We start from the raw sequence: 12,928 nt of genomic DNA, 5'->3' as shown, positions 1-12,928 counted from the left end.
AATTACATTAATTTACTAAGGTCAACGGGATGGATGTAACAAAAAATGATTAAAAAAAAAAAAACTTTAGAATAAATTTATCATGGTGACTATGGAGAAAACGATTAAATTTAACAAGTTGGCTTAAGGTAAGTAAAGGGCAAAAGGAGCTTAATTTTTTCGGCTTAGGAGTTCAAGTTCGTGCGAAGGAGGTCAAACCAACAACTCAAGAAGGTCGAGCTTGAGGTTCCAAAGCTCATGTTAAAGAAGCATGAGCTCAATATGTATCGTAGAATGAAGTTAAAAAACATACTTACGAAAAATCAAAATAAACTATAAAGAAGTTTGATTCAATTGAGTGTTTCGCAGCGACACTAAGTCCTTTTTTGATGGTCATTATTTGGTAAAAATAAAAGTTTTGAACAGTGAATTTTTGTAAAAGTGTGCGGTTAAAAAGTGTGAAATTTTTTTTAATTTACGTGTAAAATATTTTATTTTGTGAATGTGTAATATAAAAATAAGTATATAGAATAAATAATTTTGAAATAATAATTGTCAAATAGGGCTAAATATATCTTTAATAATAGTAATTAATTTTATATACACAAAATGTACTTTGAAAACCGGAAACAGATATTGAGAAAACAAGTATGAAACTGTAACAAAAAATCCTAGCCATAAAAAATCCTATCAAACTTTTAAGTGACTTATTTTCTCAATTTTTTTTATAAATTATATTCATGGAAAATTGGTAAACTTGTTTATCCCACTTTTACCCCTTGTACAAAAAGAAGAAGAATATAAATAAAAATGACATTGGGTTGACTTCTCCTTTATCTCTTTCTCTCAAAGAGCACTTTTTCCCCGCATCAACTAGTGAAAAGAAAATTAGTTATTCCATATATTCAACCATTTATTGTAATAGTGCATTTGATTGTGACCATGAAAAAAATAAATTTTAGGCAATGAAATTATCTAAAGTTTATTTGTGCGTAAATTATTAATTAAATGTATTTCATTAATTTAGTTTTCAACATAAAAAGTATTATACTTATTCAATTTATGTTTTTGTAGGTGAATGAGAGAGAAAGAGAGTTAGGTCCCGTTTGATAGGGATTTTTTGTCCCAAAAAATTGATTTTTTGACCGTTATTTTACTATTCAAGCCGTAATTTTTGACTTCTTCTCTCACATGTGGACCCCACTTTTCTTCTAACGGTCAAAAAATTAATTCTCAAAATCCCTACCAAACGGGCCCTTAATTAGCTAGAAAATAAAAATTGTTCGCCCCCAAAGAAAATATTTTCTTTATTTTTAAGAAAAATATAGTTATATGAACAAAAGTTGAAAAAAAATTTAATGAAAAAATTGTTAATCAAATGAATAATTCTAAACGAACATAGCTGACGACATAGAGGATGACATAACACTCACATAAAATGCGTGAGCCACGGGGTGAATAAAAAAATACCGACCTTCATGCGTGAGAACTATGTCAATCTCAATGTTATTCTCTATTTTCATCTTACAAGATTCTAATTAAATATCTTAAAAGTAGGAATTTAAATAAAAAATAATATTTCTCTTTTATAAAGTCACCAAACTCTGATAAATATTTTTTAAGATTTTACTATTATATACATTACTGCCAGCTGTCGGGTTATGACGAACTGCGAATGTGATTGGAAACTTTGGTATCTATCTGTCAAAAGGACTAAACCGCCATTCTTAATTCCGGCTATCTGTTTATCTGACTTCCTTACGGCTCGGCTCGCTTTTCAATTCTTCACTAGCCCGTAGCACGTGTCGTACACTCGCTTCCATCCGTTTAAAGCAAGCATTGTTTGATTGCACATTTGCACATATTTTCCATAGAAGTAGGAAATTAACAATCATGTTATACATTCAGATTCAAATTCAAATGGAAAACGAATAAATGTATGATTGGACAGCTTAAAAAATTATAACAAAAACATCCAATCATTTTTCTGACATATTAGTCCGTCTCTTTACTCCCCTGTTTTTTACCATCGACAAGTGACTTTATTTGAAAATTAAAATTCATTTTTCCACCTTTTTGCATGATTGATTGGCCAAATTTTCTTGGCGATCGATTTTCTTGGCAACACCCCCATGTGACCCATTTTTCGATCTTTTGAGGAATTGGTTTTCCCATGGGTTTGGTGGTTTTTGATTTTTCAGGTTTTTTTTGGGACAATTGAAACAAATTTTATCCTAGATTGTAACAAATTATATCTCTTTAATTGACAATTTTCATGAAAAATAAAACAAAACAAACACAAAAAATCCAAAATTTCAATATTTTTCAGGTAAAAATTGTACGAGTCAAACACATTTAATTGACAATTTTCAGTAATATAAATTTTAGGCAATTCAATTTTTTGAAATTCGTTTCCTTTCCATTCAAATTTCATTCTTACAATCAAATGAACCCTAACTATATACGCTTTTTTTTTTTAAATATCATATTTGTAATAGAATTAACCAGGTTAACGAAGAAAAAATTTAGCCTTCGTCTGGCAGGCATTTTGACCCATAAGAGAATTAACTTTTTGACTATTTTTCTTGTCAATGGGACCCAATGGTGCAATTTATTCTGACTGTACAAGATATGTAAAGACGGAATTGCTATTTCTTCACTCAGAATGAATTTTATGTGAGAGTGCAAATTGGTAATTTTGTTAAGATTGGTCAATAAATGTAGCACCTCTTTGCTACATAATGAGCTTACATTTTGTAAAATGTAAAATTAAGCATATATTTGACCTCATTTTTCTAAAAGTACATTTTTCAAAACTCATTTTTTAACTACACATTTTTTATAGAATAATTTTACACGCAAACCTAAATACGTTTGTTAATTTTTTAATCACATTTTTCAATAAAATATTATTAAAAAATGTAACTTTATCCAAAAATAGGCTCAAATAAGGGCTTAAATATCTTGAAGAATAATAAAATGTTAGCCTGTTTGACAACCATTATCTGAAAAAAAAAATTTAAATAATTATTTTCAATCACATTTATATAATAAATTATACTGCATGTAAACTCTCTTTTTTTTTCTTTTTTTTTTACCACAAATTCCCTAAAAAATCACTATTAAAAATTTTATTTTTCTAAAATAGTGGTTGTCAGATAGAACCCGACCCTACGAAACCTAAGTCACATTTGTAATGATACATAATTACAATTAGAGAAAATTGCAGCCACGGTGCCATACCTTTCGTGTATTAGCGAAGTTTGCTCAAATCTTTCATTTATGTCACGGTGAGTACCAAACCATTAAAAAAATTGCAGTTCAAGTCCAAAATGACAATTTTTGTTAGTTTGACTACCAAAACCGTCAGTTGACTCCCAAAATTAAAAACTTTATTATTTTTCCCGTGCATTTTGCATAAAACACATTTTTCTTATTAAATAAAAAATAAAAAAAAAATAAAGTCACAACCCATCCCCATCTCCAGCTCCTTCTTTCCCAAAATCAAAACCACTCCATCCAACCACCGTCGTTGGCCACCATTATCCATCCAACACCGACATCACCACCAATAGGAAGTAATGATATCCCAGAAATTAACGAAAATCTTGAAATAATTGGTTGGAGTTCTCTTCAAAATCTATGTTCTAGAAGCCCAAAGTTAGCAAAGGAAAATGATACCCCATATATTCGTCCCTTTAAGAAAAAGTCACCAAGTGAAAATATCAGCCTGGAGTTATGTCCTGAAAATCTAGGAAGCGAAATAGGCACTGATATTTCTGATTGCAGCATTTTCTTAAATAGTTACAGCTCAATCCAAAATGCACCAGAAAAATCAAAGCAGGAATCAAGAAATTTCAATAAAACAATAGCAAAAAATTCTTGTCGTAGTTTTCCCTTGTCACTGACAACCATAAGTAGCCACTCAAATTCCCTGAAAGTCCGACGCCACTGTGAAGGCAATAGGTGGAGACCCAAATTAAGCCTACTTATCTTCAAGCAGAAAGAAGTTATGGTTTCCTTAGGCTGTGCATTTTCCAAAATTTGACCCATAAACGACCCATAAAGAAGATGAAGAAAGTGAAGAGCGTGACAGCGAATTGGAAGATGAAATGTATAAAAGTGACGTCATTGATGGAGAAGAAATAGAAATTTATGAAATAGAATCAAAACAAGAATATGATGATGTGAAAATTGGACAAGGATAGAATGTGGATATCGAAATGGGAATGGAGATATTTCAAAGGTTGTGTAGTAGCAGTTTGTGCAAGGAAAGTTGGCATGGGAATAAAGGATTATGTAATTGGAAGCCCGCTCTCATTTTGTTTGGTGTTGTTGATGCCGGTGTTGGTTGGATAGTGATGGCTGCCGACGGTGTTTGTAGTGATTGGGTCGAGTGGTTTTGATTTTGGAGAAGAAGGAGATGGGGATGGGTTGTGACTTTTTTTTAATTTTTTATTTAATAGAAAAAATGTGTTTTCTATAAAATGCCCGTCTTATTTGGGAAAAATATAAAGTTTTTTATTTTGGGAATCAGTTGACTGTTTTGTTAGTTAAACTAACGAAAATTGTCATTTTGGACTTAAGTTGCAAATTTTTTTAAAGGTTTAGTACTCATAATGGTACAAATGAAAGGTTTGAGCAAACTTTACTAATAAAAGAAAGATTTGGTACCGTGACTGCAATTTTCTCTTACAATTAATATTTTAGCTTATGCACCGTTTGGTACCCATTTTTTTCAAAATGTATTTTTTTCTCTTTTATTTTTAACCACACATTCTTTATTAAAATAATATTATACGTAAATCAAATTTTTTATTTTATTTTTCAAACACACATTTCCCATCAATTTACTATTCAAAAATACATTTTTACATAAAAATGTCCCTCAAACACCTTCTTATCAATAATTATCAAATTTGAATTCCACGATTTTCCCCCCCGCGTGAGCCTCTGACAACGTGGCCCGGTTCATTAATTACCCAATTTCCGTATATTCATGCTACGTCGTTAGCCTCTGCACACAGTTTCACACACACAGACCAAAACTCCCTTCCCGCCGCCACGTCCGCCGTCCCCTCAAACTCGCACCTCCCGAGACGTAAAAGCGATGAAAGAAACAGTGGCGGAAGAATCCGTTGATCCAACAGTGAAGAATATACCGTTACTGATTATCTCCCTTTTGGATTCCATTTCTCGAGTTCAAATCTTTAAGGGAAAATGGTCGCTGATCAGAAATAAATTAAAAGCTTTGGAAGCCCATCTTTTGGAATTTTCATCAGCCGCTGGTGATGTAACCTCGCTTTCAGTGGACCTTTTTCACTCCCTCTTCGCCACCTGCTCGGCGACGGCCTCTCTTGCCGACCTCTGCCACTCGCCTACACCGCCGGGAGGCAAGCTCAAGACCCAAAACGACGTTGATTCCATTTCCGCGAAGCTAGATAATCACATCAACGACCTCGAGGTGCTTAACAAAAGTGGGGTTTTCAGCGAAAGCGCCGCAGTTCCATTCCCGGCAACTGTGTCTAATGTTTCATCATCCAGTAAACAGGAGTTGGTCCGGGTTGAGTCTCGGAACTTGATGACTCGTCTTCAGATCGGGTCCGCTGAGTCCAAAATCTCTGCCCTTGACTCGCTCCTTGGACTATTACAGGAAGACGATAAGAATGTACTAATTGCGGTGGCCGATGGAATCGTTCCTATACTCGTGCGTTTACTAGATTCCAGTTCTTCATCAGAAATTAAGGAAAGAACGGTTGCTGCAGTTGCGAAAATTTCTTCAGTCGATTCGAGCAAGCATGTTTTGTTTGCTGAGGGATTAGTATTGCTTAATCATTTGCTCCGGGTGCTTGAATCAGGAGGCGTTTTCGCAAAAGAGAAGTCATGCATTGCCCTTCAAGCTTTGAGTCATTCAAAGGAAAATGCAAGGGCAATTGGGTCCAGAGGAGGAATTACATCTCTACTAGAAATTTGTCAAGCTGGGACACCAAATTCACAGGCTATGGCAGCCGGAGTGTTGCGAAATTTAGCTGTTTTTCCAGAAGTTAAAGAGCATTTTATGGAAGAAGATGCAGTGGTGACACTATTAGAACTGTCTAATTCGGGGACTGCGTTGGCACAGGAAAATTCAATTGGGTGTTTGTGTAATTTAATTTCGGGAGATGATGACTTGAAGCTGTTTCTTGCCAGGGAAGGTGGAGTTGAGTGTGTGAAAAATATCTGGGATTCTGCTCCCACGCCTCGCAATCTTGAGGTTGTTGTTCAGATGGTATCAATATTGGCATCTTGCCCATTAATCAGCGAGGTCCTTGTTGCAAATGACTTTCTGAATCATGTTATTGGGGTGTTAAACTGTGGGGTTTTAGAAGTGAGAATTGCGGCTGCAAATACAGTGTTTGATTTGGCTTACAGTATCAAAATACAGAGAGAATTGGGAAAAATGGGATGCATTTCGCTTTTGTCAAGAATGTTAGATGGTAAAGCGATTATGGAGAAAGATGTTGCAGCAAAATCCCTGTCTAAACTTATGGGTTATGCTGGAAATAGGAGAGTATTTAGAAAGGAGGAGAAGGGGATCACGAGTGCGGTTCAACTCTTGGATCCTTTGGTGGTAAATTTGGACAAGAAGTATCCTATTTCGATTTTAATGTTGATTGTCCATTCTAAGAAATCCCGGAAGCAAATGGTGGCTGCTGGTGCTTGTGCTTATTTGCAGAAACTAGTTGAGATGAATGTTGATGGTGCTAAGAAGCTCCATGATAGTCTTGGTCACGGCAAGCTATGGGGAGTCTTTGCTAGGCCTTGAGTTGATGATCACAGTGGTAAATGATGAAATTGAATACTGTTAATATGAATGTCAATAATATTTCCTTTTCTCTGTAATTTGATTTCATTAGTTTTTACATTGTCAATAAATTATGTTTTAGGATGCGTGGTAAAGTTAGTCTAATTGCGGATGAGAGTGTGTTTTTCAGAATTTTAATTTCTGGTTTTGGTGACCTAACTGCATTAGGTGCTTATGTTTTCCTAACAAATCTTAATAAAACTAATCAAAAAGTCTTTGCTTTGATCTCATTTTCTAATATAGTAAGACAACCTTAAAAGTAAGGTTCTTTCCAAATGTGAGAACCTTATTTAAGGTTATTTTCAAAATGGACAAGATAAGACTTACCACTGTAGTCAGTAGAACAATAGTGATGGAAGAAATTCACATTGTGTTACCCAAATACGGAGTTCTAATTTTGAGCTAATTTTGTTGTTTGCTTTTGTGGAAACCACATTGTTCACAAGGAACGTCGCTCAACTGTGAACTTGCATCCCTTCATGAATGGTTATAGAGCAGTTGTCCTTGTGAACTAATTTCTCTACACTCCACTACTTAGACTAGCTGATAGTAAGTGGAGACAGGTGGTCGGTCCAATTTTACTTGCATTTTTTATCCTTTGATTCCGAGATTGGTAGAAAAAAATCTTCCAGATTCATTTTTTATAGACCTGTGTCTCATCAAATTGCTTTGATGATCTCGGATTCCGTTAGATGCTTCCGCTATGGTCATTGATTATATCTATTGAAGGTAGGTAGTTGTATGCATTGCCCCCATAAAAATCTAGTGGCCCATTCTTTTTTTCACCCCTGAAATAAATGATTTTTTAATTATAGAACATTAGGATAAGGTTTGAATTATCTTCTATAGTTTAGTTTCTATCTGATTCAGTCATTTCTTTATATGGTATCAATGTAATGGCTGGTAGGGTCACCATGTGCATCTGTCTTCTGCATTACCAAGGCATCATTTTGGGCTGGTAGTTGCCCAAACAAGGATTACTCATTTGTCATTCGTTTGGCTATGAGATTGGTGTGGGACTGTGGAGGGCGGCAGCTCAGACGAGATGGGCTGGGATGGCAGGCTTGGCAGCCATGACCGTTGTGGTGGAGATGGCGAAGGTGAAGGTTGCATTGAACCTATGTTCGTTGCCACCGCACCAACTTTATTGACTAAAGAATGCAGTATGGCTCAAAAAGAGTACTCAACTTCAATTGTCAAGTAGTTGTAGTCGACCCATTCGAGTAAACCACTCCTTACTTGACATGGATGATGCAATGTCTCGAAAACTACATTTATTCGGCCTCACTATGGTGGATTCTTAGTTCTTACTCGAGTTCAACAACTTCAAATCAATATAAATTTACTTGTGTTTCACTAAATTAACTAATTTTGGTAAATAACTAAAAACGAACTTCACAGCAAGTAATAGCCTAAATTAGGCAGCTGGGTACGAACTCGATTAATACATATCACATTTACAAATTTTACAGCAAATGACAATCAGTTGCACCCATACAAGTAAAGAATGGGTGTCCCCCCATCCGTTCGATGACATGAAATGTATGTATAATTATGTAAAAACAATTCAAATTTTGAGATGATCTAACCGGATCATTTACGGACTGATGTCGAAATACTTAAGATCTGAAGGATAATGATATTCCACGTGTAACTGCATATCATCAAATCACAAAACTTGTTACTAAATTACACGAGAGTGATAAGAAGAGATTGTATCTGATGTGTACAATTTCGGTATGACTCGACCATCCACGCATGCTAGAAGTCATGTCGATCTCGATCACTCTCCTACGCTAGAGCATCCTCGAGTTTATTGTGGTTGGGCTCGAAGCCAATAGCCCAATCTTGTCCTCCCACATTTACCCAAGCACCAAGGTCGGGCCAATGCCCCAAGGATTAAGGTCAGGCTTCATGAGATCGGACTCTAGAAACGTCAATCCCACTTTGGCTAGAACTCTTTATGACCGTTATCTTCATCCAAATCACTTATCTATCACAGTTTGACTCAAACTGTGACAAAACACTTTCATTATAACACAAATACCCTACATGATAAGGATAAGGGCCACAGGCAGTTGAATCTTTTTACAACTCTACTACTAACATCTATAAATACATGATCAAAGCTCATTGCTAAGGTATGTTTTTACATACAATTTCAGTATATCCTTTCACACGTCCCTCTCTGACTTAAGCATCGGAGGAGCAACGAGGTCCCTCTCTGATTTAAGCATCGGAGGGACGACGAGAACACACCTCGTTGCCTTTGTTTCAATACCAGAAGACTCTGTTCGCGCTCTTTCTCAGCCCTCAAACTCGGGAGATCTATCATGGACGTGTTTTGGTGGCATCAGTATCTATTAATGTCCAATGACTTGGGAATTAAAAATGATTTAACTCGTTTTGAGATTTTTTGTACTAGAATTGAATATCATTACGCTTCAAGTGTGCCATAGATATATCAAATAAAATGCTATCAAATTGTCCTTCTAGGACATCAATTTAAGTTAGATATTTAAATCTGTTACATGAAATATTGTTGATCTATTTTGGTCAATAAATACATTTAAATAAATTATCTTTTGAACTTAGTTCAAATTATCTCTTGTGGTGATTTATAAAATGACACATTTTGTACATTACTTTTAACTTTTAAATTTCTCCCCTAATGTTGAGAAAATTGTCCAGTCAAATTGATAATCAGCAAAACGATGTATAAAAAATCACCCGTTGGGGCTTGGGATATTGTATAAAGGTTCAAACTACTCATTTATTCTTAGTATTCTTTACTCTCCACCTCAATGCATTGCAGTGGATCAAATTTATATATAATGTGCTATCAAAATAATTAGATGAAAACTAGTCGCTATTACGTGCGTTGCACGATATTTGTATTTGATGTGTTTTTATTAGCGTTTAAATTGTAATTTTTTGGAGAAAAAAATTTGAAAGTTCAAGTAAATGTTTTTACAATTTTGAACTAAAAGTTAATTACTTATTGATTGCATATTGTAGTTACTTATTTATGTAATTCATGTATAAGATGAGAATGATATTACTGGTAGGTAAAACATGGATATAAAATCTCATCAGATTTATCATCTAAAAATTGTGATGAAATCTATGAGTCAAAAGTTGGAATTTGTAAATGAAGATATTCACTTAATAATATAAGAGAAATGTGAAAATCCATAATTGAATATATTTATTTAGAAAAAAATAAAAAAAAGTTGAAATTAGGTATATTTAAAGGGAGTGTAACTAATATAGAATAATTTGCATAACACTTATCGATGAGAGTGCATATTTACGTCCATTAAAGTAAATGTGTCATAGATGTAGTTGTATTTGTGTTTATACAAAAAAGGTAGAGAATAGAAAAATATGAGCATGAGTATCCCTTAAATGTTTTTCCATGCAGTAAATGAATCTCAACATGAGAATTTTTTTTCCCTTCAATTTTAATACGTCTTAAAATTATAATCCCTAAATGTTGAATTTTCTAAAAGCCCATTGAACCAAACTACAGCCTCACTTTACACAATCAAAGAATGGAAAATATTGAAGTTTTATAAAGTAATAATATGTCTGTTTTAAACTTTCAGTTCTGTTTTAAACTTTCAGTTTAAAAGAATAGCATAACAGAAAATATTGTACCCCATAAACAATTTACAGTAATAGATTTTGAGAACTAAAGCATTACTGAAATAGAGGTCAAACATGAATTACAATAAGATTTTGTTGTAAAAAGTGATCATCAATTTACACTATGATTGCTCCCAAGAACTTGGATGGAAGAGATAGTTGAGAAGGTCATCAATTCACCACGATCTACGTACATGGAAAAAAAATGGTTTAAGCATCGACGGTATTGGTCAAAACACTAAATAAAAGTTAGTAATCAAAGAAATTTATTGAATGTCGAAGCAGTTGTAAATAATTTGAAAGAAAGGGAAATGAGTGTAAAAATCGTAATTGATGAAATTTTTTGGTGCCATTTTGGATAATATTTTCAATTTAGTGATAGAAATTAGTTAGTTAAAAATAAAAATAAATGATACAATACTTACATAAAACTTTCGTCAGAATTGAAATCAAATTTAAGCTGAAAACTTTGAATTATTTGAAATACCAATTACTTTTGTTGCTTAAATCCCACAAGTTCAAATGAGAAAACCACCACAACATTAAAGAATACTTCCCAATTGCTTAAAAGATTACTTGAGTTTGCTATTAGTTACATTAAGAAGGTAAGCATAAGGTTCTCCATCTTGAAGAATATAAGCATTCGATGTGGATGTAGAAATAGAAATAGCTATTAATTACAGAGATGAAGAGAATATAAAAACATATCGCAGATGGAATCAAGAGGTACAATAGACATCTTAAACTCTAATGGCTGTTCTCTAGATGATTTAAACATTGTAGTCACCAAAGTTTAGAAAACTCAATTTTCCAATGTAACCCAGTTTCTATATGGTTGGCTTGATTGGTTAAAACATTTTTTGTCGTTCTGCAGTCATAAAAGAGCACAATTTTAATATTTTATAAGAAACTAAAAAAATGGCTTATTTAGATATAACACTTTGCTTGATTTGAATGTTAAGACGGAAGTCAGCCTTATTCCTTACTTTGATACTATCCAGAACATATTTCTGTTTAATGACAACTTGAAATCTAACAACTAAATAATTAGCTTTCTATGTATCTACAGACACCTATTAATGAAACCTTAAAATATTTGAAAATTACTTATGTGACTTTTTGAAAGGATTATTTGTTTAGATATCACAATTGTAGCTTCCAATATCATCTTCTTCTTTTTTTACTCAATAAAAAATCTTTATATTAATACATCTGAAAGTTTACTCCAAAGGCTCATCTAGAACATATTAAACTTCCTTTCTCATTGCATTATCTTTGAACAATTTCCTATGCATATATTGGATTTTTCAAAAGAACAAAAAGACTACGGATGAAAAAAATACCCATTCAACCCGATATTCGTGAGCCACAACCAGAGCTGGTCTTGTGATTTATGGGTCCTGAGGCGAAGCGTGTAAAGTAGGCCCGCCAGCGAAAGCAATTTAAATATAAAATTCAACGGTGTATTATGCGACCTATTGCTAACTTAAAAAACTAACATTAAAACAACAACTAAATATATTATAGAAATGATTTATATTATAAACCATCAAAATCAACAATGTTTCAAACAATTAGTTGAATAATATTCGTCTTGCCGTTTTAGAGGCAAAAACATCAATCAAATCTGAATAATTTAGCTGCCCAACCATTTCTTTTTCTATTGATAACATAACCAACCCGTTTAATCTTTCTTGTGATATAGTTGATCGAAGATAGGTTTTGATCAACTTCAATTTTGAGAAACTTCTTTCCGCAGATGCAACTGTAACCGGTATGGTTAACAAAATTTTGTAAGCAATATAAGCATTTGGGTAACAAATATTATGAGTTTTCAAATATTGCAACATTTCAATTGCTCTTGTTGCTTCATTTGGTAAATAAATCTTCAAGACTTGTAACTCCGAACATAAATCATCTCCACTGATGTCCGAACGTCCATTATGTTCAAAATATTTCTCAAGATTCATACAAGAGTTCAACAAACTTGATAAAGTTGCATCCCTTAACCTTTTCAAATTAAACAAAAATCCAAATATGTCATCATATTATTTGAATTATTCAAATCAACCCCTCAGAGAAGATAGAGCTTGATCAATTATAAAAATAAAGTACTCAACTCTAAAAGATTCTTCTACTGATTGCTTTACCTCATCACTACCGCTTTCATCAAATTGTTTTTTCCTTCGAATTATGCGTTTTTCTGTAAATACAGCTTCAATTCCCATTTCATTTGCCTTTTTTGTTGCTTCATCCATAGCAACGGCAAATCCGATTTCTCTACAATCTTCAAAAAATAAAACAAGTCCTTGCAATAGATCGATAGCATGATCAATATCCATGGATTCGGTTTGAAGAAATTTACTCACAAAATTGACTGCATGCAACAACCTGTACCAGATTACTATGCCAAGCAAGAACTCAAAATTCTGAAGTTCATGTGTTGCTAACGACTCG

General features: G+C 33.5%; 2 protein-coding genes across 2 annotated transcripts in view; one reads left to right on the top strand and one right to left on the bottom strand.

The window, feature by feature from the left end:
- The first annotated feature begins 4,967 nt into the window (after nucleotides 1-4,967).
- On the top strand, nucleotides 4,968-6,977 carry LOC111378349. Its single transcript, XM_023001530.1, has one exon. The coding sequence runs from the start codon at nucleotides 5,090-5,092 to the stop codon at nucleotides 6,782-6,784; it is 1,695 nt and encodes a 564-aa protein (XP_022857298.1). The 5' UTR covers nucleotides 4,968-5,089; the 3' UTR covers nucleotides 6,785-6,977.
- Nucleotides 6,978-11,273: 4,296 nt separating this feature from the next.
- Nucleotides 11,274-12,928, bottom strand: part of LOC111378358 (52 kDa repressor of the inhibitor of the protein kinase-like) — a 2,523-nt gene continuing 868 nt past the window's right edge. Inside the window, exons 2-3 of the mRNA XM_023001539.1 lie at nucleotides 12,685-12,862; nucleotides 11,274-11,339 (exon numbers count right to left, since the gene is read on the bottom strand). Coding sequence (XP_022857307.1) covers nucleotides 11,274-11,339; nucleotides 12,685-12,862 — 244 coding nt within the window. The remainder of the gene's footprint in view (nucleotides 11,340-12,684; nucleotides 12,863-12,928) is intronic.

This window comes from Olea europaea, unplaced genomic scaffold (assembly GCF_002742605.1).
Source record: "Olea europaea var. sylvestris unplaced genomic scaffold, O_europaea_v1 scaffold1805, whole genome shotgun sequence".
NCBI lineage: Eukaryota > Viridiplantae > Streptophyta > Magnoliopsida > Lamiales > Oleaceae > Olea > Olea europaea.
The sequence above is the reverse complement of the archived record's forward strand: the minus strand, read 5'-3'. Positions and strand labels throughout refer to the sequence as shown.